The sequence below is a fragment of the Bos indicus x Bos taurus genome, chromosome 15 (genome assembly GCF_003369695.1).
Source record: "Bos indicus x Bos taurus breed Angus x Brahman F1 hybrid chromosome 15, Bos_hybrid_MaternalHap_v2.0, whole genome shotgun sequence".
Classification (NCBI taxonomy): Eukaryota; Metazoa; Chordata; class Mammalia; order Artiodactyla; family Bovidae; genus Bos; species Bos indicus x Bos taurus.
In genome coordinates this window covers 29,765,009-29,793,003 of record NC_040090.1, presented here as the reverse complement: position 1 = coordinate 29,793,003, position 27,995 = coordinate 29,765,009, and the positions used below count along the sequence as shown (strand labels likewise).

The window sequence follows — 27,995 nt, the reverse complement described above, 5'->3', positions numbered from 1 at the left end:
TAGTAGCTCATAGTGTATTGGGTTCTGTTACATGGTAACTCAGGGAACATGTCTTTTCTGATCCCCTAGTATCTCTTAGTACAGCTGCAAGTAAGGTTGGTGCTCAATAAATATTGTGTAAAAAATTTAATAAAAATATAGACTATTATTACATCCTAAAACTGTAAAGGCAGAGAGGCAAAGGTGATATAGGCTGGGACCTGGGACCCTTTACTAGAGTGCTAGTACCTGGACAAACACCTGTTTGTACAGCAAAATATTAACACAAATAAACTAGAAGGGACTAAAAATAACTGCATGCATGCACAGGTGGGGCAAATTATGAACAATAACACATAAAAAGGCCAAAATCCAACTGTCTCTTCTGAGGTGCCAGGATCAAGAGTAGGATACTGTGCATGATCCCTGCACACAGCACCACAAAGGGTGTGGGCAGACCACAGTAAGCCACTCCCCCACCTCACCCATTTGGCTCCCTACCCTCACCCCATTTAAGGGACCAGCTCACTCACCACCCCCACCCTACCCCCCACACTGTTTCTTGCTTTGCTCTCTGCTGCTGCAAGAGGAAAGTGAAAGTCGCTCAGTCCTGTCTGACTCTTTGCGACCCCATGGACTACACAGTCCGTGGAATTCTCCAGGCCAGAATACTGGAGCGGGTAGCCTTTCCCTTCTCCAGGGGATATTCCCGACCCAGGAATCGAACAGGGGTCTCCTGCAACGCAGGCGGATTCTTTACCCACTGAACTATCAGGGAAGCCTGCTGCAAGTGGAGTCCTAATAAAATCTTGCCCGAATTCCTTGCCTGGCCTCTTATCAATTTCTATTGATTAAAGAGTTCAAGGACCCCAGGTGGTAACAAAGGGAGCATGGCACGGGTTTGATGACGCAAACACCTGGCTGCTAAACTAGGTTCTGATACATGCTATCTGGCTTTGGTTAATTTCCTTAGTTTCCTCATCTATCTGTTCCGTCAGGGGACTAAATGAGGATGGATATATAGGCACTTAAGACTGAAGACAGCGCCTGGTAGGCAACAGGCACTCAGTGACTGTGAGTTCTCTGTATCACGAAAATAAGATGACAGTCACCAGAAAACAAGTGCAGTAACAAGGCTAAAAAAGGATAAGGACGAGCTACTACCCCATCCTTGAGAAACACTACATGTGGAGCGGCGGAGACTCTAACCCCTCAACGCAAACTAAGTTTCCAGCCGCACCTGCCTCCGGCGTCGCTTCCGCCTCCGAGAAGTCCGCGGGGGCGACGCCCCGGTCGGGCGGGATGCGCGCCTCCGAGCCTCCCGGGAATCTCGGAGCCGCTCCACCGTGGGGCCTGCCACTACCTTCTCCACCCCTTAGTAACCGCGACGCGGCGGCCGGCCGAGAAGGCGGCAACCGATGGATGGAGCTTCTAATTACTACAAGTCCCGGCAAGCCTCGCGGCCACTTCCGCTAGCAACCTCCCGTCAGCCAGCCCCAACTACGGATCCCGATGGACTCCGCGCAGTACGTCACGCCGTCAGTTTCAGCCAATCGGCTTCGGACAAGTTTAAGAGGGGAGGGAAACGCAGAGACAAGCAAGATGGCGGCGGCAGCTTCTCAGGGCGGGAGAGCCGGTGGTGGCGGAGGCAGTAGTGGGGCTGGCGGTGGCTCCGGCTGTGGGACAGGCAGTAGCCGTAGCGGTTTACTGGACAAGGTGAGAAGTCGACTCTTGGGGACAGTCGAAGCCTGGGGAGCGCCAGGGAGGCGGCGAATCCTTCTTCCTATCTCGCCCCCCTTTTCTTCTGCGGCTTCTCAGAGGGAGTTTTCGTTGGTCCACCGTGGGAAGCTTAACTTGCGCTTGTAGCCAGCTCCCTACATACCTCAAACCTGGGCTCTCTCCTCTTGAGGACTTTTTCTTTCTGGGAGGTGTTCCTCCTAAATTCTGGGCACTACAGCTTCTTAAGATAGTTTGATTATTCCCACGTTTCAGAGCGGCCATCGCTTTTCCTCGGTGGTGCTGGGGGGCCACTGTTTAATTTGTTTATTTCACGGACAGGGAAGATTGAATCTCGACTGAATGAAAGCAACTCTTCGAAGTTAGTAGTCTCCAAACTACCCGCCACGACCGCCACACTTGCATGCTGTTACCGATTCCAGAGTGCTCTTGGGTTTTTGCTTCCTGAAGTTTCTAGGCTTTTTATCCCGATACCCGAATACTGAACTTCGAGTACCGACTTCTCCTACGGCCTAACTGGAAGTCTTTAAGATTTATCTTTTTTTTTTTTTTTCCTTTCTCTTTCTACACCGCTCCCCCACCCCCACCCCCCGCACCTCCTCCCCCTCCTCGTCTGCTACCAGGCCAGGTGAATGTGTCCTGGATGAGTAGGATGCATAAGCTTGCTACCTGTTCACGCTGACCTCTTTTCCCCTCTCTCCATCCAGTTTTTTGTTTTTTTTTTTTTTCCTTTTTAAAATGCGGACCTAGGAACAGGGACTTAAAAAGGAAAATTCTCCTGAGTTGGGCTTTCTTGCCCTTTACATAGCATTTTGAAAGAAACAATTGCGTGGAGATCTGGGTCCTAGTACTGCTTCTGCCTCTAGTTGTGTGACCTTGAAATGTGCTTGTTCTCCCTGTGTCTTATTTCCTTATCTGTAAAATGAATGTATCCTAAGGTTTCATCCAGTTCTCTCATTGTAGGGTCCTGGGTCAGTTTGATGAGAAATGATAAACTTGGGGTTTTTAACATAGGATTGTTAACTTTTAATTGAAAACAGCTTTCAGACTTCTGTGTGTTTAACACCTGCTGAGTGCTTAAGAAATGAGTAGGTGATCATATTGAGGGGTTCCTATCCAAATCTTTTTGCTTCTCTTTTTGGGTGTCATTGGTTTTGAATTACATGGGCTTCCCTGGGTGGCTCAGACGGTAAAGAATCTGCCTGCAATGCTAAAGAACCTGTCTGCAATGCGGGAGACCTGGGTTTGATCCCTGGGTTGGGAGGATCCCCTGGAGGAGGGCATGGCAACCCCCTCCAGTATTCTTGCCTGGAGAATCGCATGGACAGAGGAGCCTGGCGGGCTACAGTCCATGGGGTCGCGAAAGTTGGACACGAGTTAGCGACTAAGTATAGCACCCTTTTAGGGCTTCCCAGGTGGCACAGTGGTAAAGAATCCTCTTGCCAGTGCAGGGAGACACAAGAGGCTCAGGTTCCTGGGTTGGGAAGGTCCCCTGGAGTAGGAAATACTATTCCAGTATTCTTTGCCTGGGAAATCCCATAGCTGGATGGGGTTTCCTGCTAAATCCCATTGGCAGGTTACAATCCATGGGGTCATGAAGAGTCAGACGTGACTGAGCACACATACATACACACACTCTCAGCCTTTAAGAGATAGGAACATGTTCTGTCCTGTTCTGTCCAGCAGTTGGGATGGGAAATATGAAAAGCTATATGAAAGTATTGGGGATTGATAGTCACTGGTAATTTTGTTTTCTTGTTGGGTGAGCACCTCATGGCCTGTGTTCATTCTGTTCCACTGAGTGCTCTTGCTTTTTTCTCCACCTCAAGCAGATATTAAGCATGGACAGTCTGCTAAGGCAGTGATTACCGAAAAGTAACATATGAAGATTAGCAAGTCATTTAATGACACTGTTTTCCTTTCTTCACCTGAAATATTAGAGTTTGGGGGAGAATCAAATGAGATGATACGCATGAATGACCTCTGTAACTTAAGAGTATCTAATTCAGGCATATAATGGCAGAGGAAAAAAATAAAAAATCCTGCTGTCAAAAAATACTCTGTATAGCAGAGTATAAGTCCAAAATACTGAACATAAAAGAATTTGGCATTCACTTGTGCACTTCTTACGAAGTTAAAGAATGATCCCTGAGATCCATTTGAAAAGGGGTGGGAGCCCTGGTGGAGCTGGGACCTTACTTTGAGAGACAGATGGCATACCAGGTAAAAATGTCCTTGAACAAAGGTGTGTGGTTGGCGGCTGTTGTTTCTCAGGTACTCTGTTGACCGACTGGAATCAGATAGAGAAGGGCATGGATTGCCTGAAGTAGGAGTAGGGAGCCTGCTGAAGGTTTTTGAATCTAATATATTAAGTGGTTTTAGAAGAATCATTCAGATAGTTGGGAGTGGTAGAATTTAAAAGTCTTCCTATAGGCCTCATACCATACTGCTGTATGGGGTTTAATACAAAAAGAAAGACATGTTTGAATTCTAGTGCAGCATGTTGAAAACTATATGGTGTTGGATAAGTTATGTGGTATTACTGAACTTAAATTTCCTTATATAAACAATGTGGATGCCCATATGTAATTGTGGCTTACTGTGAATATTGTCATATAATAAATTGGTATATGGTCTTTGTGAAGGGTTATAAAAACAGAATGACAAGGTGAGGAGAACCCTAACTTGCTAGCAGAGATAGATGAAAGGCTTCACAAAAGAGAACGTTGGCAGAATTAAGCAAGAAGTGAGGGGCCGAGGAGAGAGAAAATAAATCAGGAGCTGTTCAGGTGTTTTTACTTGGAAAACTTGATTTCAGCCTTACATTGAGTTGTTCTTCCTCTGAAGTCTTTGGCGTTTATTGCACATGGGAATTTAGCTGTCACTTACTATGACATATTGTTTTGTATCCTGCCCCCAATTAGTATGTCAGTTTCCTATGAGAGGTTCTTTGTGGTGATCAGCATAGAGTAAGTACTTGAAGCATTGAATTTAGCAAAGAGAAAACTTCATATCTGCCACCCCAGTCTTCAGAAACGGCTTTAGAGAATGGTGCTTCTAACTGTCTGAAAAGCAGGTACTGTGGAAGAGAACATGGAGAAAATGAGGGGCTGTTACTTTACATTTCTTTAATTCGATTTTTTTTTTTTGGAGGGTTTTTATTTTCTTGCAGCTGTGGTTTTATTTGCCAGAGAAATGTAATAAAGAGATGCAAATGTGCTTCTGGTTTTCCCTAAACAGATGTGAGTTTCTGCTCCTTTGAAACTGACTTGGAGAACAAAGCAATTCTAGCTTCCTGATCTTAAAAATAGATATGCAAATATAACCTTCCAGCTTCCATCACAGAATAACTTAGATTATTATGATAACTTATTTCCCCAAAATGCATCCAAGTATTTTGTTCTATGTAGCAGGCTATAAAAAAAAAATTTGTGTACTTAATCTGCTTTGGCTGTTAAAATTGACATGTGGTATTAAAGCACCAGGGCTTCCATGGTAGCTCAGACAGTAAAGAATCTGGCTGCACTGTGGGAGACCCGGGTTTGATCCCTGGGTCAGGAAGATCCCCTGGAGGAGGAAATGGCAACACACTCCAGTATTGACTGGAAAATCCCATGCACAGAGGAGCCTGGCGGGCTGCAGTCCACAGGGTCACAAAGAGTTGGACTTGACTGAGTGACTGACACTACTATACTATTAAAGCATTCTTTTCAGAACTGTATCCAAATTTTAATCTCATAGCCAGATTTCTGTCTCCTTGCTGGATTTTTTGGCTATTAAAATTGATGTGTGGTATTAAAATATGCTTTTTAGAAGCTGTACCCAGCCCTTTTAACTTCGTATGTGGATCTCTGTCTCCTGGCTGAACTGTCAACCTGATCTTAGAGCAGAGTTTTTATACCTTTGTAGTTGAGAATATAGGTTCTGGTGCCAGGCTGGCTGGCTGGCTTTGAATTCTTGCTCTGCCACTTATCAGAAGTGTGTTCTTGGGCAAAATAATAAATCTCTTTGTATCTCAGTTTTCTCATCTGTAAAGTGGGGATACTAATAGTTTTTACCTTAAAAAGTGGTTTCTGGTACATAGTAAACATTGAACGAAACAAATAGCTGCCACTAACTAGCTAGTTTCTCTGGACTTCACTTCTTAGATAATATTTTTTGTAACGTGTTATGAATACTATTTGCATCAGACCCTCTTGGGGTTTTAGTCAGACCCTCTTGGGTTTTAGTTAAAAATACAAACTTCTGGACCTCATCCCAGAACCGAATCAGGTTCTCTGGGGGTGGGGCCTGGACAGCTGCATGGTTTCACACATAGCTATTCATTTATTTTTTTCTTTTACATTTTAACAGTTACATCCAGGTTGAGAACGTCTGTCTTAGATGACTTTTTAAATCCCTACTGATTCAGACATCTTAAGATTTTTTTTTTCTTGTTTGGTTTTCAACTATTCTGCTTAATCAGTAGTGATTTCTCTAACGTGTTTGTATTGAAGAGACCTTGAAGTTCATCTCTTCCAACCTCCTCATTTTAGAGACATAGATACAGACATTGATACAGTTGGAGAGGGAAAGATGAAGCACTTTATCCAAGACCACACAATCAGTTACAGTTCCAGAATCTGGCTGTCCAGCTCTTAATCCAGTACTCTTACCTTACTTAGCACATTGCCTTTCGTACTGGAGCAGACCATGTTCTAGCTAATGTAGTAGTGGAAAGAGCATCTAATTTGAAGTTGGAAGACCTAGGCTGAAACCATGGCTTTGTCACCCACCAGCCATGCATCCTTAGGTCATATATACTCTTCTGCTCTCTTCAGTGGGATCTTTGCTTGCCAAACTTGAACAGGGTAGTATGCCTGTACCCTAACCAAGCTCTGACAGTGAACAGTTTTATGGCACTACTGTGATGCCTGTGTTTGTGTTTAAAGAAATAAGATGCTGACTTTTAATTGCATTTTGCAAACCAAACTTTAAAAACATGTCAAAACTCATTATTTTTGATTCATTAAAAAAGTTTTTCATATCAAAGGACATTATCAAGAAAGTGGAAAGACAGTCCACAGCATGAGAGAAGATGTTTGCAAGTCGTATATCTGATAAGGGTCTAGGATCTAGACTATATAAAGTGTCTTATAACTTGATAATAAAAAAGACAAACCAATTTTGAAAAGAATAAAGGATGTGAATTGATGTTTCTTCAAAGAAGATACATTAATACAAATAGTAAGCACATGAAAAGATCTCAACACCATTAGTTACTAAAGAATGCAAATCAAAACTGCAATGAGAAGCCACTAGGATGGCTATAATAAAAAAAGAAAAATAACCATTTTTGGTGAGGATATGGAGAGATTGGGAGCCTCCTGCATTTCTGATGGAAATGTAAAATGATGAAAAAGTTATAACTCAGCATGTCCCACTATAGTTATGAACTCAAGAGAATTGAAAATGTGTCTACACAAAAACTTGATCATAGCAGCATTATTCACAATAGCTAGAAGGTGGAAGCAAGCCATAAAAGTGTGGTATATCCATGCCGTGAAGTATTACCTGGCCATAAAAAGGAATGAGACACTGACACAGGACACAATACAGATGAACCTTGAAAATATACTAAGTGAGAAAAGCTAATCACAAAAGGCCACATATTATATGATTCCGTAGATGATAAATGTCTGGAATAGGCAGATTCATGCAAGCAGAAAGTAGTGGTTGCCAAGGCTGGGAGTGGGGTCATGGTAATTGGAATAACTGTTTATGGGTATGGGGTTTCTTTTGGGGATGATGACAGTGTTTTGGAATTAGATGTTGATGGTTGCATAATGTCGTGAATAGAATGAAAACCATTGCACATTTTTATATGATGAGTTTTCTGATACATGAATTAGATCTGTTTTTAAAACTCATTCATTTTACAGCGTTTATGGAGTGATCTTTAAAGCATCAAGTTATTTTTTTTTAACTACTTACTCATCACTGTATAACACAGTGGTATCATAGATGTTAATAACCTCTGACAGCCCAGCTCCCTGTTTTAGCTGTTGCCTGCACCGTTTCTCTGTTCTGACTTCCATCTTGTCAGATCTCAATAGTGGTTTTTCTTATTACCTGATCTTGAGTTTATGACTCATTGATCACTTCTTTCTTGAAATATTTTCTTTGTGTGGCTTTTAGAATGCCACTTGCCCTGGTTTTCCTCCTCCACTTATCTGTCTTTATTGTTGTTAGTTTTTTCTTCCTGACCTGTAAGTACTGGCAAGCCCCTGGCCCTGTCTGTGTACACATCCCAGGGAGATACACAGTGTCCTGGCTTAAATACTGTCTGTAAGTTAATAACTTCCACATTTATGTTTTCAATATAGACCTCTGCTCTGAGCCCCAGATTTATATGTCTCAGTGCCTGCTTGCCATAGCTGGAGCCAGTCTACTTACCTCTGCTTACTTAGCTCCACTTACTTACTTCCACTTACTCTGGTGTTGCCAGTAATGTTCATGCTCGTAATTAACGTGGTAATTTCTAACCTGCAACTTAACTCCAGTGATAACGATAGATAGTAATAAGCCACTATTAAGAAGTAATTTTTTTTGGAGTATTTCTTGGCCATTTTTATTAAAAAAGAAAAAAAAGAGAGATGGAAATTGAAGATTATGTTACCAGGAGCTATAATATATGTTTTTGAGATATCTTGGTATTTCTGAATTGTACTCTAAATTAGATGATAGTAAGGGGCTTCAGCTGGAGAAGGCAATGGCACCCTACTCCAGCAGTCTTGCCTGGGAAATCCCAAGGATGGAGGAGCCTGGTAGGCTACAGTCCATGGAGTCACTAAGAGTCAGACACGACTGAGTGACTTCACTTTCACTTTTCACTTTCATGCATTGGAGAAGGAAATGGCAACCCACTCCAGTGTTCTTGCCTGGAGAATCCCAGGGATGGGGGAGCCTGATGGGCTGCCGTCTATGGGGTCGCAAAGAGTCGGACACGACTGAAGCAACTTAGCAGCAGCAGCAGCAGCAGCAAGAGGCTTCAGCAGTACGTGTGAACTTCCAGGTGTTCAAGCTGGATCTAGAAAAGGCAGAGGAACCAGAGATCAAATTGCTAACATCCGCTGGATCATCGAAAAAACAAGAGAGTTCCAGAAAAACATCTTTATTGACTATGCCAAAGCCTTTGATTGTGTGGATCACAATAAAGTGTGGGAAATTCTGAAAGAGATGGGCATACCAGACCACCTGACCTGCCTCTTGAGAAACCTATATGCAGGTCAGGAAGCAACAGTTAGAACTGGACATGGAACAACAGACTGGTTCCAGATAGGAAAAGGAGTACGTCAAGGCTGTATATTGTCACCCTGTTTATTTAACTTCTATGCAGAGTACATCATGAGAAACGCTGGGCTGGAAGAAGCACAAGCTGGAATCAAGATTGCCAGGAGAAATATCAATAATCTTAGATATGCAGATGACACCCCCCTTATGGCAGAAAGTAAAGAGGAACTAAAAAGCCTCTTGAAAATGAAATTGGAGAGTGAAAAAGTTGGCTTAAAGCTCAACATTCAGAAAACGAAGATCATGGCATCCGGTCCCATCACTTCATGGCAAATAGATGCGGAAACAGTGTCAGACTTTATTTTTCTGGGCTCCAAAATCACTGCAGATGGTGATTGCAGCCATGAAAGTAAAAGACGCTTATTCCTTGGAAGAAAAGTTATGACCAACCTAGACAGCATACTGAAAAGCAGAGACATTACTTTGCCCACAAAGGTCCATCTAGTTAAGGCTATGGTTTTTCCAGTGGTCATGTATGGATGTGAGCGTTGGACTGTGAAGAAGGCTGAGCACCGAAGAATTGATGCTTTTGAACTGTGGTGTTGGAGAAGACTCTTGAGAGTCCCTTGGACTGCAAGGAGAACCAACCAGTCCATCCTAAAGGAGATCAGCCCTGGGATTTCTTTGGAAGGAATGATGCTGAAGCTGAAACTCCATTACTTTGTCCACCTCATGTGAAGATTTGACTCATTGGAAAAGACCCTGATGCTGGGAGGGATTGGGGGCAGGAGGAGAAGGGGATGACAGAGGATGAGATGGCTCGATGGCATCACCGACTCGATGGACATGAGTTTAAGTGAACTCCGGGAGTTGCTGATGGACAGGGAGGCCTGGCGTGATGTAATTCATGGGGTTTCAAAGAGTCGGACATGACTGAGCGACTGAACTGAACTGAAGCTTCCTCAAGACAAACATCATTTGCTGCCCAAATTGAACTTTTTTTTTCATATTTTGAGCTTACTGCTTTGTGATCATTTTGCAAATGTGTACATGTGGGAGGTAGGGGTGTGTTGTTTTCAACTCAAATAATATCTCAGCTTCTGAGTCTGCCATAAGTTTTCATAATCTTATTTTGGTTTAGAAAATTCTGAAATCACTATTAACTGTAGAGCTTAAACATCTCAAACTCAGCATGTGCAAATGGGTGTTTCTCATCTTTCCTGCTCAGTTCCTTCTCTTGGAAAACAACATGACCGCTTAGTTATCTAAGCCCAAATTCTAGTCGAGTGGTCACCTCTGTCTTTTCTCTTTCACATTTTTTGTACCTAGTCTGATAGTAAGTCCTGACAGTTGTACCTCATAAATATTCCCTTTTCATCCCCCTGCTGCTGATCTAATTCAAGCCCTGCATCTAAATCAGGCCCCGTCTGATGAGTCTATCTCCAGTGTTACTCCCCTCCAGACCTTTTGCTAAGTTGCCTCTAAAAATGACTTTTTTAAAAAACACAAATTGGTGTCTTGTTCACCTGCTTAAAATATTCTCCATTGCTTGTTTCAGAATCAAGTCCCTTAACCTAGTGAATAAGGTCATCTAGGATGTGCTGCCTCTGTCATGCGCCACATCTCCTACTACTACCGTCTTTGCAGCCTGCAGCCACCATCTAATCTGAGAGAGGCCAAAGAAGGGAGAAAAAAGGTTTATTAATATTTCTTCAATCCAATATTAATAAGAAGTTAATACTATTTCTTCGAGTTCCTTTAAAATCAGAGCAGGCCCCTTCTGTTGACACAATTTACCTCTGGTATCCTCATCTCTTCAGTGTGAATTGAGGAATCCTTTGAGTCTTACTGCCCAGTTGTCAGGCTAAGGAACTTTATGAAGAAACCCACTGAGATCTTTATCACTGCATAACTTTACTTCTGTTTTCACTGTACTAAAATTTTTTAATTCAAATTTGCAATTGAGAATCATAACTGAAGTTGAATCTTTGTGATGTTCTCTAAAAGCCATCAAATGCCTAAATTTTGTGTTTGGTTCATCATCAAGGTTTGGTATCAGATATGCTGGCTTGATAAAGTGTTTTGTGTTGATAGTGGCAGGGAAGTGATTTCTTTAAGATAGGGCTTTTTGAACCATATTTTCAGCCAAATAGCAGTTGGTTTCCAATGGAGGAAAATGGAAAATTCCAAATATTTTGTATCCTATAGGTTTTGTTGGCATATTAAGATTAAAATCTTTTTAAGCTTTTTTTTAGTTTATTAACTATAATTTATTAGATAAAAATCAAGATACTTTATGTGGCTGTCACTTCAGAGATCTGTTTCCTTTTGGTTTTCATGGCTAATAATTCCTTGTATTTTGTGGGAAGCAGTGTAAAGTAGTGAAAGAGTACAGGTTTTGAAATCATGAGAACTTGATTAGGTCCCAGCTTTACTACTTTCTGGCTTTCACCTTGGGCAAATTTCTTAGACCGTTAATGTTATCTGTAAAAAGAGGATGCTAGTCAGTTTGGGCTGCTCTAATAAAAATACCATAAATTTATTTCTCACAGTTTGAGGCTGGGAAGTCTGAGATCCAGTGCCAGCATGGTTGCATCTGGTGACAGCCTTCTTAACTACTTGCAGACAACCTTCTTGTATCCTCACATAGTGGAAAACAATAGAAGCAAACTCTCAGGTCTTTTTCTCGAGGCATTAATCCCTTTCGTGAAGCCCCTCATGACCTAATTACTTCTCAAAGGTACCACCTCCTAAAACCATCACATTCTGGTTTAGGATTTCAGTATATCAATTTGGATAGCAGGAGAGGGATGGGGATAATGGACGGAGGCTGGAATAGCAAACCAAGCAAAGAGTAACACATGGTATCTAAGAAAAGGGGGATCAGCCCAAGAGGAGGTTAAGGGAACCCTCAGAGAGGTGGTAAAGGGAGACTCCAGGATGACAGTTACACAGTGGGCCTAGAAAGAAATCCACCTAGATTGAAGCAGGTCAGAAGGCTTCCAGATTCTAGGAAGATGAAATTCACAAAATGCTCAATATGACTGCAAATATTGAGAGGAGATTTAAGAACTGGGGAAGAATTTGAGAATATATTGGTAAGAAATACACTGTCTGATTAAAAACAGCCATGATAACAGTAGTAGCTCCAAGGAAAGCAAAAAGCTATGCAGAAAAGGAATCCTAATCTATTACATGACTTAATCTGTGAACAGCATTTATGATCATATTGTAAACTCCAAATAATGATCTAGCAAAAAATTAAGGTATTAAGTAATAACAAATCAATATTGGTCTACTATAACTGTATTCAAGAGATGGTGAGGAGGAGCAGGAAAAGTAAATGTGAAAGTGGTAGGGGATGAATTGGTTAAATCTCATCTTTCATGGTGGGTGAAAAAGTCAGAAGACTTAATGCTGAACACTGAAAAAAATAATATAAACTTTTCCCTAAGATATGGAGCTGGGTACCCCAAAAATCAGCCTAAGGAATTGAAATTAGTGTCTGGGGAATAGGAAGTGGACAATGTCACGAGTGTCTCAAGGGAGGGAAAGCAGGACTACTAATTCTTTTTCTTTTTTTTAATTTTAATAACTTACAGAACTCTTTAAACCATGTGCGTATATGACCTTGGTACAAATATTAGCTTAGTCAACACTGATTGTTGATTGTGCCCAATATGCATGTATCTCTAATACATAGGGAATGAGGGGAAGAGGAATTGTGTGCCAGGTTACCACATCTGCTATATCTCAGTTGGCAATACTGCCTGTGTATCAGAGCTCCCTGGGATCGCCCTGCTCTGTTATTCACTAGAAGTACCCGCAGGGCCATACTTTTGGGTAAGATTTATTACAGCAAATGAATACAAAGCAAAACCAGCAAAGGGCAGAGGTGAGTAGGAGGAAGTCCAGAGGAAATCAAGTGCAGGAGTCGAGAGTCCTCTCCCACTAAATTTCCATGGGTTTTGCTTAATTCCTTTAGCAACAATGTGATATGATGTGTGTGAAGTGTTGTCTGCCAGGGGATCTCACTAGAGACTCAGTGCCCAAGTTTTTTATTAAGGGCTAATTAAATAGGCACCCTCTCCCTGGTCTGTGCCAAAATTCCAGACTCCTAGAAGAAAAACAGGTATTTAGCATAAACCATGTTGTTTATACAAGCAGTTTAGGCATAGTGAGCTACTCTTTATCACTTGGGGAAAGTTTTAATATCAGTGTAGGAATCCATTTACCAGCCAACCTCCCACATGCCAGCCAAGAACCATCCTTTTACACAGGTTTTTCTAAGGATGGCAATCTAAGATCTATGTTTCTTTTCTACACAGAATTTTCTTGTGATTCATCCTGGGAGGTTCAACATAAAAGAAGCCAACCTTTGCTTTGTATTATTTATTAACTACAAAGGAAGATAATTCACTCTTAGGGTTGAGGAAGAGAAGTGAGGGAAAGAAAATGGTTTCTAAAATACCTTGAATAGCGGTGAAGAGTACATGACGAATATCATACATTTTAGTTGATGGACAGTTTTTGAGAATGATGGAAAATGTCCACCCTCCTGCCTCTTTTCCAGATGTGTCTCTGTGCTACAGCAGAGATGCTGTTTGCTTTGACATAGTCTAAGGTTTTTCATGTACACCGAATAAATGATGCTCCCATCTCTTCAAAAATCAGTTATAAATTTTCTTGGTCATGTAATTGACTGGAAATGTTCTTGTTCCACTTACTGAAGATCCTTCTAGGTACCAGTGGAATTAGAACTGAGGCTATATTAGAACAGATTGTGATGGCTTCTAATGCATTTTATCCCCCCAAATTGCCAAGAAATTATCCTCTGAATTGTAGAGGCAAGTTTCTTCTCTGTAATGCATTGCAAGTAGTGACGTGTGGCTGAGTTTCTATGAGAATATCATTTTTTTGGAATGAGCCAAAAAAGATTTAATGACTTTCATTCATAAATAATTCAAATTCTGTCATGGATTCTGGCTGTACAGGTTTCCTTCTTTTGCTTGCTGTTACCAAAATGGGATTTACTAAAGTAAGTATAAGCAAGCTATTTAGCTAGATAGCCTGTTAATTTCTTCTTGGTTCGATTTGTGTTTTTAAAATTAGGTGTCATGTTTGATTTGTAGGCTGGCAGGCTGTTAGAATCTTATTACAGCATGCTGCCGGTAGTAATTTCTCAAAGAAAATTCTTGTTTTTATGAGACACAAAGGGGAGAAGCCTTGATTTGAGTTTTAATCACTTGAAGTATGACTGTTTTTTTAGCTCATGCATTTTCTCCCAACAGACTTCACAGTAGTTTTTCTTTTCTGTGAAATAGCATGTAGAATTACAAAATTAAGTTTGATGAATTATATTTCTGTGTTCCTTTAAAATCTCACGTTTTACAGATATTTATTCCATCTCTTTATTTCTTGTCCGCAGTATCTCTGAACTTGTGCTCAATCAGAGAGTTAAATAATATTAAGGTTTCTTCTCTGACCTTCAGTAAAATCTATACTAAAGCCAAATGAATTTTGGATTGTCTGCTGGTTTGTAATTTTTATTACATATATTTGTTCACTTGATCTGAAAAAATTGAGTTGGGCATATAATCTATAAAAAAGGCAGGTTTATCAGATCATTTCTGTACCCTGTTTCACTTAACCTACATTCACATAATCACTTGCATTTGAGAAAAAAAAAAAATTTACAGAATCTCTTCACATGATTAACAGTGAAAGAGGTACACATTGAAAAGTCTCATTCCCACCCACGTCCCTTAGCCTTTTCGGGATATCTGGGTGTACCATAGTTTGTTTAACCAGTCCGGTGTAAGTGAGCATTTGAGTTATATTTTTACAGTTGCAAATGTGCTGCAGTGAATAACCTTGTATATTATTTAATGTCTATGCATATAAGGAAAAATTCCCACAAGTGGGAAGTTGAATCCAAGATGCTAAGTTATCTTCTGTAGGTGTTACACCTTTTTGAACTTCTACCAGCAGTGTGTGTGAGAGAATCATTTGCCTTTAATTAGCACAGTATTTGGGAACCTTTATAAACCTATACCGGAGAAGGCAATGGCACCCCAGTCCAGTACTCTTGCCTGGAAAATCCCATGTACGGAGGAGCCTAATAGGCTGCAGTCCATGGGGTCGCTGAGAGTCGGACACGACTGAGCGACTTCACTTTCACTTTCATGCATTGGAGAAGGAAATGGCAACCCACTCCAGTGTTCTTGCCTGGAGAATCCCAGGGACAGAGGAGCCTGGTGGGCTGCCGTCTGTGGGGTCGCACAGAGTTGGACACGGCTGAAGCGACTTAGCAGCAGCAGCAGCAGCAGCATAAACCTATACAGATGAGGGAAATTGAAGCAGGCTTTGTCCAAAGTCACATACCTCACTGGTGATAGGACTCAGTTTTTAATTCAAAATGTTCTTTCCAAAAGACTACACTGAATCTGCTCTTTTCTTACTTAAGACGTGCAGGTAAAATGTAAAATGTCGGGAGACAAAAATGTATTAAAGAAGACCATTCTTTTGTTAGTGTCTGGATGGATATTGTCTGAGTTTTGTAGTCGCAGAGTGGTAGGATGAACAAATGCAATTCCTTTCTATTCCCATATTTGGGTAAAATGGGGATGGGATATTTGAGTTCCCACTACAGTCTCTACAACCCGTGTCAGTGTTCTACCCTTGTAGATTTGACTTTTCAGCGTGGAGACTGGAAACATCATATGATTACCAGCTGATTCTAGTGACCTAGTTTCCTTCAGATTCATTTTCAAGTGTTTTGTTGTTTAGCTGTCCAACATCAGGAGAGAGAATAAATGTTATGTATAGTTGAGGATGCTCTTAAGGAAGTAGTTCACTTTACTTTTAGTAAGATGCCATGTCTTTTAACGCACAACTTGTCAATTTGTTTTACAGTGGAAGATTGACGATAAGCCTGTAAAAATTGACAAATGGGATGGATCAGCTGTGAAAAATTCTTTGGATGATTCTGCCAAAAAGGTACTTTCTTGGGGGCAGAGGTGAGGGGGAGTGTCTTTTAGTTCATGTACAACTGATGGCACATCTCTTGCAGGATTTTTTCTTTCTGTGCGTTGGAATGACTAGTTTTCAGTATTAGGAATTGAGACAGAAAGCATTTTCTGAACTTTGCTGTATGTATAGGGGAGCATGTGTTAAAATATAATTATTACTTACCTCAGATTTCTCTTCAAGTTCTTTAATTTTTGAATTCCAGAAAACTAGTAATCTGTTGTTTTTGAGATTAATTGCCTAGAGGCAAGAGGGTTGAGGGAATATACGACAGGCATGCATGATTGATTATCTCTCTTTTAAAAGGGAAAAGAAAATTTTAGCTTCAGTCTAAAGAAGAAGATAAGGATTTAAAAAAATGTGTCAAGTTGATGAGCTTTTTCTCTGTGATTTTTGTAAACACATTTAGTCTTTTTTTTTTTTTTGCTCTGAGTGGCAAAATCCTGATTGCAGAGAACTACTTGGTTATTTAAATGATTATCATAACTTTCATCATGGAAATTAAGAAGAAAAGCAGGTACAAGGAGGGAAGTAATCCTACCTAGGGAAGTAATCCTACTAGCTTGGTTCCTTGTTCTTCTCACTAGGTACTTCTGGAAAAGTACAAGTATGTGGAGAATTTTGGTCTAATTGATGGTCGCCTCATCATCTGTACCATCTCCTGTTTCTTCGCCATCGTGGCTTTGATTTGGGATTATATGCATCCCTTCCCAGAGTCCAAACCTGTTCTGGCCTTGTGTGTTATATCATATCCTTTAAGCTCAGGTTTGTTTTCTACTGACAGTTTTTTTTTTTAAGTCTCTACTGATATTCTTCTCTGCTTCCTACAAAAAAAAAAAAACGGACTTTCACTTTGGGGCCTGCTGATGTTAGGATTTAACATTATGAAATGTGAGCATCTCTAAATTTGTTATAATTATTGATATTTTAGATGCAATATGGTTATTTATTTTTAATTCTGTCAGTTACTAATGTAGAGGTTATAATCTAAGTGTGAGCACCTAGTAGCAAAATACACAGCCAGGCTTCCCTGACCTTCACTATCTCCTGGAGTTTGTTCAGACTAATGTCACTTGAGTTGGTGATGCCATCCAGCCATCTCATCCTCTTTGTACAAACTGATCTCAAATCATAGTCCCAGAATTTGCACCTTGACTCTTTTCAGCATCACACAAACCAACCTATTATGAACTTTTTCACAATTAAGGCAGTTCAAAAGAATATGCCATGGGTTCTAGAGACAGTTCCCAAAGGAGTTCCAAAGAGGTTTGAACAATGACAGCAACCTTATTATAATTATATGGCCTCCCAAGAAACTGCCTTGATGGAATTTCTTTTGTTTGGTTATACTTGTTTAAAACAAAACAGGATCTTGCCATTTTTATAATCATACCATTTTTATACATAATAGTAATGAGTACCATTATAAATGTCTTCTGTGTGCTATACTCTAAAATGTATATATCAGATCAGATCAGTCTCTCAGTCGTGTCCAACTCTTTGCGACCCCATGAATCGCAGCATGCCAGACCTCCCTGTCCATTACCAACTCCTGGAGTTCACTCAGACTCATGTCCATCGAGTCAGTGATGCCATCCAGCCATCTTATCCTCTGTCGTCCCCTTCTCCTCTTGCCCCCAATCCCTCCCAGCATCAGAGTCTTTTCCAATGAGTCAACTCTTCACATGAAGTGGCCAAAGTACTGGAGTTTCAGCTTCGTTCCTTCCAAAGAAATCCCAGGGCTGATCTCCTTCAGAATGGACTGGTTGAATCTCCTTGCAGTCAGGGGACTCTCAAGAGTCTTCTCGAACACCACAGTTCAAAAGCATCAATTCTTCGGCGCTCAGCCTTCTTCACAGTCCAACTCTCACATCCATACATGACCACAGGAAAAACCATAGCCTTGACTAGATGAACCTTTGTTGGCAAAGTAATGTCTCTGCTTTTGAATATGCTATCTAGGTTGGTCATAACTTTCCTTCCAAGGAGTAAACGTCTTTTAATTTCATGGCTGCAGTCACCATCTGCAGTGACTCCAAAATGTATATATAGCATCACTAAATCTAATGACAATTCTAAAAAGTCTGTTTAATTGCCATTTTAGGGGCAACAGTGTTAAGCCTTGGAGTAAGGAGTAATTTGTCGAGGTTACGTTGGTTAAAAACTAGAATTCAAATTTAGGACTCCTTTACTCCAAAGCTCATTCATTTTGCACTGTTTAAATGACATATGTACACAGAGTTCTTATGCCAGTTTCTGGCACACAGGAACCCAAATATGGTAGCTAGTACTGTCAAAAACTTGAGTTTAATAATAAGCCTACATGTATGTACGAAGTAATTGTTCTTACAGTAAGCTAAACTGTTGTGATTGCCCAGCTAGCTTACTTAGTAGAGCATGAGACTCTTTAGTAAACCACTTTAAAGTTAGTTTCTCTTTCTTTTAATCACCCTTGAAATTGGTTATGTGGTCAAGTCCGCTTTGGTTATTTGTTTTTTATTGTATGGAGAAATGAACACAAGTCTTGACAAACCGGGTAATAGAGGATCTTCTTAGATATGTTGTCCTTGAACAGGAGAGAGAGAGCTGGTTTATGCCCTCTACCTTTTTCCTTTCTTCCTGAAATGTTCTTTGCAGAACTAACCAGAGAGATCCTTGCTTCTCTTGCAGTAAACATAATGATGAATACGAAGTAATTAAAATTTCAGTGTTTTTACAGCAAGACAAAACTGTGTTCTTTAGAACTATTATGGAAGTTTTTGTAGCCCTTGCTTGTCAGTTTGTGTTATTTCTCTTTTGTGTGTATGTTGTGTATTTTCCCCTTAACTTTATCTGCACCTATTTTGTGATGATGGGGATCCTGACCATATATACTTCGTATAAGGAGAAGAGCATTTTTCTCGTGGCCCACAGGAAAGATCCTACAGGCATGGATCCTGATGATATCTGGCAACTCTCGTCCAGTCTCAAAAGGTATGACTATCCTCACAGATTCCTAAATCCTGAGGTTGGGTTTTGTCTGGGTGTTTAGTCATTATCAACAGACTATTATATGTCTACTCTTTGCAGATCAGAGTGCTAGTCATATAAAGTGAACAAAGGATTATGAATGAACTAGAAGATTTTTCCGGTTGCACTTCTGAGATTGTATTATCACAGAAGTGCTCTGAGGATAAATTGTGAGAGAAAGTAACTTTGGTGGAAGAATGAAGAACAATTCTGTTTCCTTGTGGCCAATAAATGGAGCCAATTAGAGAGCAGAACTGTAAACTATATATAAAACTATAAAGGCCAGAGGTGTGAAGTCAGTTGTTTTTGAAGAACCACCTTAGCTTCTATGTCTTCTGTGATCCTGACTGCAGTCTGTGCAATCAGAAATCTCTGAAGCAATGCACTGAGCAACTCAGAGAAGCACAATTCAGTCTGTTTCTGACTAATGATAGGTGTAACTTTGTGCAGCTGACACCTCAGGTCTTCTGAGTATCCAGAACTGGGTTCAAATTCCAGCTCACCTCTAGCTGTGTGACTTTTGGTATATTGGGTAAGCTAGTTGAGCCTTAGTAGGGTAAAAATGACTCGTAGAGTTGTTGTGAGGTTGCCAACTGGTATACATAGTTGACTTTTGAACAACAGGAATTTGAACTGCATGGGTCCACTTATATATGGAGTTTTTTCCTTTCAGTAGTGAATACTGAAGTACTGCATGATCTATTATTGGTTGAATCCACAGATTTGTAACTGTGGATACAGAGGAACCATCTATATAGAGGAGTAACTGTAAGTTATATGTGGATTTTCAACTGCAGAGGGTCAGCAACCTTAACACTGCCCCCTTATGGTTCAGCTGTACACCAAACATTATGAAAGCAAGTATCTATTGAGCATTTACTACGTACTGAGTATTGTGCCAACCGCATTGTCTCATTTAAACCTTAGAATAACCCATTTTAAAGATAAGAACACAGGCTCAAAGGGTTTGATTAATTTTTCCATGGTTATAGAGCCCAAAAGTGAATTTAGCCCATGCCTGAACTCATGCTCTCAGTCACCATCCTGAAAACACATGGTAGTGTTCCTAGCACGTAGTAGGCTCTCCAGTTACTTACATATATGAAGGTAAGTGTAGCATCAGTGCCATACAGTCTCTCATTACCAGCCTGTGGAGGTGCCTGTGAGGAGGAGCTGGGCTTCATTCTAATGTTGCACCAGAGTTCTTATCTCCTGGCAGGACTCATAGCTGCCATTTTGGTCTCAGCTGTCATAAATCTATACTCTGTATCAGAGCACTAAAGCAGAATTGCAGAATTCTAGACCCAAGCAACATCCTAATTTCATTATATACATTCTGACTTAAATATTTTTTTAACAGCCTTATTGAAATACAGTTTCCACACCATAAAGTAGTTCAGTGGTTTCTTATGTTTTTAAAAATGTTTGCAATCATCACCACAGTCAACTTTAAAACATTTTTATTCTTGCCAAAAGAAACTCTGTACCCTATATATAACAGTCCTTTCCCTGTCCCCTCATTCTCCTAAACCTTAAGTAACCACTAATCTGCTCTCTGTCTCTGTATATGTCCCTCTTTTGGATATTTCATACAGATGGAATCACACAATATGTTATCTTTTGTAACTGGCTTCTTTCAGTTAGCATAATATTTTCAAGGTTCAAACATGTTATCGATATTTTATTCCTTTTTGTGCCAAATAATATTCCATTGCACGGATATACTACATTTTCCTTAATCCACTTACTAGTTGAGGGCCATTTGAGTTGTTTCCACCTTATGGCTGTTAAGAATAATGGTGCTGTAGACATTTATGTATAAGTTTTTGTGTGGACAAACATTTTAATTTCTCATATACCTACGAGAAGAATTGCTGTGTCGTACGGTAACTCTTTGCTCGAGGAACTGCCAGATTCTTTTCCAAAACAGCTGCACCATTTTATAGTCCTGCTAGCAGTATATGAGGGTTGTGATTTTTTTTTTTCACATTCACTGCTGACTTTTACCAACTGCCACATTGTTGGTGCCTTTGGAGAGGAAATATGCCACCTTGTTCATTCTCCTTGTAGTTAAATACAGACTCACTTCTCTTTGCTTGAAGATGGCTCCTGGTTCATTGGCACTCTGTTTAACATAGCTCCTTTCAGAAGGTTTAATCAGTGATTTCAGTATCCCCGTAAATGATTGTTCCAGGATGCTGGCCTCTTAGTTTTACTTTCTCTCCTCTGAGTATCTTGTTTTCTGCAGTGTCTTAAATACTTACTTCCTTTGAGACATACGCTAGATCTTGGTATTATTGATAACTAATTTCATTTTTTAAATATCTCACTCTCTAACCACTGCTTTATATTTTTCTAGTTTGTCTCCTCCTTGTTCTCTTGCCCCAACACTTCTTCAGCCCCAGTGGCATCCATAATCCTTGGAGCCCACCATCTTTTCCCTGGCCTTCTTCTCTCCATTGTCTCACTTGCTCCTTACCTAGCTTTTAGCTTCCGTGGCATTTCTATATTCCAGTTACTCTCTCACTGTCCTTGAGGGTCTTTCCTGCCTTCTCTGTTCTCAAACCTCTTGCTCTCCTCCCCGACTTCACTCTCAGCTTCCTTTGTTTCTGGGGAGAGAGCAGCAGCCGGGAGTCTCCCATCTTTATCCACTTGCAGCGCTCATTACACTCTGCCTTCTTCCTCAGTTCCTATCTGAAGCCTCCTCTCCATTCATCCACTTGATTCTATGCCTTCTTGATTACTTGGTGTTTCCCTCTCTGCTGGGTCATTTTTTCCTGGCATACAAATAAGTTGTAATTTGTCCCAACTGAAAAAGTTGTTTTTCTTCTCCCTTATCCTCCTCACATGGTCTTCTCATTTCTCTATTCCTTTTGTTGTCTTCTCCCATTATCTCTTGGATTTGCTTTTCTTCAGTTCTCTTTCCTCATCCTATATGACCTGTCACATTTGACACAGCGAATAATTCTCTCCTTGTTACACTTTTTTAAAAAACTAGACTTCTAGGATACCATAATCTTATAATTCTTATCTTTTTGTGTCTGTTCTTCAGTGTCCTCTGTGATTTCTTATCCCCTTTCTCTAAATGTGAAATGCCACTAGTGCCTATTCCTAGTATCTCTTTTCTGTCTGTATTCACTCACTAGGTGTAATCCTAGCCAGACTTCCAGGACTTGAAATACCATTTGTAATAATGAAGATTTCTAAATCTGTGTTTTCATCCTAGACCTCTTCTCCAAACTCCAGTTATGTCCCAGCTTTCTATTTGACATTGGATCCTAATAAGTATCTCAGAATGAACATATCCAAAACCTAACTCTGCTTGCTATGCCTCATCTAAACCTGCTTTTCCTCATCTCAGTAAAGGGCAACTCCATCCTTCTAGTTACTCAGGTCAGGACTCTGAAATCATTTTGTCTCCTCTGTCTCTCGGTCCTTTGAATAGGTTGTCAGCGAATTCTGTCAGCTCTACTTTCTAATTATATTCATTCTGACCACTTAATATCTCCACCTTGGCCATCATCTCTCAATTAGGTTACTGTAATTATGTCCTAATGGACCTCTGCAGCTGTTCTCCCTGCCCATAGTCTATTTCCAATATAGTGGGCAGAATGATCTTTTTAAAACATAAGGCAGATCAACTCAATCCTCAGCTCAAAATCCTCTCACACAGAGAAAAGCTGAAATCCTAAGCATAGCTTAGAAGTCCATACTTACATAGCTGCACCCTCCACACATTTGCAGACACACCATAGCCTGTGGCTCTCATCGTCTCCCTCTCTGTTTTGTTTGTGTTGGCCTCCTTTCTGTCGTTCAGACATTCTGGGCATGTGCTTGCCTCAGGGCCTTTGCATTTACTGTATTCTGCCTGGAATATACTTTTTCCAGATAGCTTGTTCTCTCACCTTCTTTTAGGCTATGCTCAAACATCTGCCTAGTGACGACTTTCCATATTTAAAAGAACATTATAATTTTTATTTTATTGTTTGTTCCCTCACACACACTAAAAGTCTCAAAAGACAGGGATTTGTCTGTTGTATTCATTGATGTATATCCTTAGTATCTAATACTGCCTAGTCCTGAATACTGGTTGGTCCTGAATAAATATTTGTTGAATTAATGAGGAACTATTTTTTAAAATAAATTAGATTGTGTCCTGCCATCAGAGCCATGGAACTGGGCTCAAAAGTCCAAAAATTACTGTGATATCAACCTGAATACTGGTTGGTCCTGAATAAATATTTGTTGAATTAATGAGGAACTATTTTTTAAAATAAATTAGATTGTGTCCTGCCATCAGAGCCATGGAACTGGGCTCAAAAGTCCAAAAATTACTGTGATATCAGTTAGAAGCAGTTGAGCAGAGCTTGAAAAAATTTTTTGAGGTGTTGAAAGTATTCAAGGACCTTTTCTCCTATCTGTCCAGGTTGAAAGTAACTGGCTAGACAATTTATCGAGCTATAATTTTTTTTTTTTTGAGCACTGGTTAATGATAGGCACTGTTAAAACAGTGATCCTATAAAGTGGGCGGGACTTTCCCTCTTTTAAATATGCACGAAGAAATCTGAGGCTCAAGCATCTGCTTCCTCTAAAGGTGATATCAACCTGACAATCCACTGAATATGCCCTAATTAAATGGAGACAGAAACAGGTAGGGATGGCGGGGGAGGAACATTGGCCTGCCAGGGGTTGATGTCATAAACCCTCTTGAATGAATGGAGATAGTAAAGGCCTTCAAGATACTTTAAGGAGTAGCTAAAAGGGATCTCTGGAATTCATGGAGTAAAAGATACTGCTGGCCTGGGATCAAGGCAGAACCTGAAGCTAGGTTGATTACAGGAAGCAAGGACCCAGCAGCCTGGAATTGGGGAACATCTGTGAAAGCAAGGGTTCTTCTTTATTCATCATGATTTGATTACCTAGCAAGTGCCAAGCTAAGAATAGAAAACAAGACAAAATCTTTCCCCTCAAAAATCCCTGAAACTAGAAAAGAACACACATACGTGATTATCATTTCAATAGATAATTTCATTGACAGCACAGGAGCCTGTCAGACCTAGCAGATGATGGGCACTCAGTATTTGGGTTGACTGATGGATAGTGTATGTATGACAAAGGCAAGACATCTAACTCAATTTGGGAAGGTTTTCCCAGAAAAGTTTATGCCCAAGTATAGTATTAAGAAATGGGACCTAATCAGGTAAGACTGGAGAGTAGTGTCTGCTGACAGTACCCTTCTACCATAACAGCAAAGTAAAGGGCAGAAGTGAGAGAAGATAGTCCATGTGATTTAGCAGTCTATGACAAGGTAAAGAAGGCACATAGTACTTAAATCAGGGGGGACATAGCAGCACCTACAAATCAGATTTTTTATCCTGAACGTCCCCTAATTTTTTTTTTTTTTGGAAAGGATAATGCTTTATGTTCCCTACATCACCAGTAGCCTGCTCAGTGCTATTCTTCAAAAACTCTTGGTGCTCTGTTGTTACTGGCTGAATGTCTGTGTTTGGTTTTTGGTTTGTCATCTTTGCTTAGGTTCGATGATAAATACACTCTGAAACTGACCTTCATCAGTGGAAGAACGAAGCAGCAACGGGAAGCTGAGTTCACCAAGTCCATTGCTAAGTTTTTTGACCACAGCGGGACTCTGGTCATGGACGCATATGAGCCTGAGATATCTAGACTCCACGACAGTCTTGCCACAGAAAGAAAAATAAAGTAGCTGCTTCTAAAAGCAGCCATCTTTTGGCTGGATCTTGCCGAATTAAGGGGTGAGGGAGAAAGAAACAGAGAACTTAATATGGATAAAGTAAGAAATGTTAAAAATGTCCCTGTTTTGTCTTGAAATTTTAGCCCATTCTGGATAAATAGAAACTTCTAGCTCAGATATGAGAAGTTGTAGCTCTGATATCTAGCTATAGCCTCTTTGGTCTGCTGATTGCATTGTTTTGATTTGCTTTTCTGGAAAAGCATTTTTGCTAAAAGCCGTACAGACTTCCTCCTTCATACCTAGCAGTACTTTATATAGTATAGCTTTGTGCCATGCAGCATTTGAAGACTCAGTTTTTAAAATTGTTAACCTGTTGCTGACCTTTTTATGTTAATTCCTGTTTCAACAGCTGTTTCCCTTAATTCAGAATACAACTTCTTGTGTATGACAGTTTCCCTTCACACACCATTTTTGTGGGTGTGTATATATCTGACTTGGGGAGAATTGGGGGGAAAAACATAGCTTTTTAATTTGTTTAAGAGAGACTTTCTGCCTGTTACGTTTTGTGCTTTTAACCAATTAAAGAAGCCAATGGCATTTTTAGTTTTATGTTGTCTATGTTTTCCACTAGTATATCCCTGTTGATTTGTTTGTGCCCTTTATTAACTGCCATTTTCTAAAATTTTTTTCAATAAAAGGAAAGAAGATCTGAAAAATGGAGTCATGGTCTTGATGGAAGGAACAGAGCAGTACCTGTTGACAGTGGTACTACATAGGTTTCCTTTGTTTCTGTTCAGTCAGAGGCCCCTGAGAACCTGGAGGTGAGGAACTGCTCACTTTCCAGTGATGACAGTAATGCCACTCAGTACTTACTTTGTGCCAGGTAGTATTCCAAGTTCTGTATGTGTATTAACTCACTAGTGTGCCCAGCTGCCCTAAGAAAGTAGGTATTTTTATTATCCCCATTTTATAGGAGAGGAAACTGAGACACAAAAATTGGTTAATTTGTGTCCACACAGCTAACAGTAGATCTGGGATTTAAACTGTTGTGTCTGGCTCCAGAGTTGTGAGCAGCATCATTTGTAGTATTTTCCCACTAGGGTCAGAGAAGAACTGGAAGTTGCCCAGATCCTGTGACCTATAGGAATATTGTACTTCTCACCTTGTAAGTACAGTTCCAGCTGAGCCTAATACCTAATACTATAATCAGTTTGTAAGAAACCCCAGTTATCACATCTTCCTCTCTGACTTGGGAATGTTGCCCTATTTAGCTCACACAGTAGAAGATTGTGGCTCAGAAGGTAAAGCGTCTGCCTACATTGTGGGAGACCCTGGTTCGATTCCTGGGTCGGGAAGATCCTCTGGAGAAGTTAAATGGCCACCCACTCCAGTACTCTTGCCTGGAAAATCCCATGGACAGAGGAGCCCAGTAGGCTATAGTCCATGGGGTCACAAAGAGTCGGACACGACTGAGCGACTTCACTTCACTTCAGTAGAAGATTGTGGGTATCACTAGATAGGAAGTTGAAGCCTTGGATTCTGTATTTCCATGAACCTTGGGTAGGCCTTGTAATTCTCTCCTAGTTTCCTCTCCCCACCGCCCAAATGGTAATTCTGTTCTGTCAGCCACTTGAAGCTTTCGAAAGTGTAATCAGATAATCATATTTTTATAATGAAGGAGTTACTGTTAGGGAATAACCCTCTCCATGATGATTCCTTGGAATTCTTTCATACCAGCTGTACCATTTTCTTTACATATATGAACATGTATTTTCTTTTTTTTTTTTTTAATGAAAATTGAATTACATTGTGTTTTTTTAAACTTGATATTTCTTAGGTACTTTCCTTGTCAGTATACATAGGTCAAATTCATTTTTAATAGTTGCATAATATTCCATGGTAGAAATGGTTTTAACTGTGATATTTCTTTATTGGTATGTTTGTTTTCTTCTGGTTTTTCACTATCCCAAGGGGGAAGTCAGTTTGGGAGAAGAGGAGAAAAAGAGATATCCTTGAGTGATAGGCAAGAGACCTGGGTTTTCAGCTGTATTTTAATTTATGACCTTGGGAAAATCTCATTTCTTCTCTAGGACTAAAAGAACCCTTCAAAAGAGCTTTCAGACAGTGTATCCTTTGAGATTATGAAGGTTCCTTATTGCCTAGAGATGCCTATATATAAAACATTTTTTTTATTTCAAAGAATATGAATGCTGTTATCCTTTAAATCTGCCCTTAAACCCTGCTTTGAGATTTCTTAGGCTGTGTGGATGTCTTAAGGTGTTCCCCTGACTCCGTAACCAGTTGAGACAGTATTGGTTTAATAAATAAATAAATGAGTTAGCAGTCTAGCCATGCATCCTGCATGCACCCCTTCCCCTCATCTATCCAGTTGTGGTATTCTAGGATGAGACTGCTAAGAAGAGTGGGGAGAGAGCTGTGTTTTTCATTATTTGCAAATTTGACCTGCTAACATGTATTTGACAATTGGTGTTTCATATATTATTAGGAACAGTCTTTTTGTTTCAGAACAGCCTTAGGAAATGAAAGAAAATGTGAAAGTTCCTTGGACTACCCACAGTTGTATTTTTCTCTGGGTCCAAGTTCCTACTCAATTTAGAGCTTTCTAACACCAACTGTCTTATCACCACCCCTGGCTACCCTTGACCCAAACCTTATTTCCCTGATGAAAGTTATAATATCTGGGGAAGCTTCTACTAATAATGAAAAGTGAAAGTCACTCAGTCTTGTCCGACTCTTCGCTACCCCATAGACTATACAGTCCATGGAATTTTCCAGGCCAGAATACTGGAGTGGGTAGCAGTTCCCTTTTCCAGGGAATCTTCCCAACCCAGGGAACAAACCCAGGTCTCCCATATTGCAGGTGAATTTTTTACCAGCTAAGCCACCAGGGAAGCCCAGGAATACTGGAGTGGGTAGCCTATCCCGTTTCCAGCAGATCTTCCTGACCCAGGAATTGAACCTGGGTCTCCTGCATTGCAGGTGGCTTTGCCAGCTGAGCTACCAGGGAAGCTCTGTTAATAATATCACAATATTTTTTTATAAAATGTGCCCTGTCCCCACAGACAGCCTCTAATGTTATTACTTAACAATCCAGCCTGAAAGCACATTTGCTCAGGTGACTCCTCTGCTATCCACGGATACTTGAAGAATTAGCCTTTTGTTATATACCATAGAACTTTTATGACAGTCTGGTGTTCTCTGTGACCCCCTTCTCAGAATGTTTTGAATATACTATTGC

The 27,995-nt window shown here is 40.4% G+C and overlaps 2 protein-coding genes across 4 annotated transcripts in view; one reads left to right on the top strand and one right to left on the bottom strand.

Moving 5' to 3' along the window:
* The window catches only part of XRRA1 (X-ray radiation resistance associated 1), a 67,656-nt gene extending 66,274 nt beyond the window's left edge, over nucleotides 1–1,382 (bottom strand). For all 3 annotated transcript variants that reach the window (XM_027562898.1, XM_027562900.1, XM_027562899.1), the window contains exon 1: nucleotides 1,220–1,382. The gene's annotated coding sequence lies outside the window, so the exon portion shown is untranslated. The remainder of the gene's footprint in view (nucleotides 1–1,219) is intronic.
* A 94-nt stretch (nucleotides 1,383–1,476) lies between these two features.
* Nucleotides 1,477–25,452, top strand: SPCS2 (signal peptidase complex subunit 2). Its single transcript, XM_027562905.1, has 5 exons — nucleotides 1,477–1,695; nucleotides 15,904–15,987; nucleotides 16,605–16,765; nucleotides 18,856–18,990; nucleotides 24,562–25,452. The coding sequence occupies exons 1-5, from the start codon at nucleotides 1,492–1,494 to the stop codon at nucleotides 24,746–24,748; spliced, it is 771 nt and encodes a 256-aa protein (XP_027418706.1). The 5' UTR covers nucleotides 1,477–1,491; the 3' UTR covers nucleotides 24,749–25,452.
* Nucleotides 25,453–27,995: the final 2,543 nt, after the last annotated feature.

Bases quoted from the DNA above. Each gene is read 5' to 3' on its own strand.
- SPCS2 (XM_027562905.1), top strand. From the start codon at position 1,492: ATGGACTCCGCGCAGTACGTCACGCCGTCAGTTTCAGCCAATCGGCTT. The intron at 15,988-16,604 runs GTACTTTCTTGG...TCTTCTCACTAG, and splicing joins TGGATGATTCTGCCAAAAAG to GTACTTCTGGAAAAGTACAA. The intron at 18,991-24,561 runs GTATGACTATCC...ATCTTTGCTTAG, and splicing joins CTCTCGTCCAGTCTCAAAAG to GTTCGATGATAAATACACTC.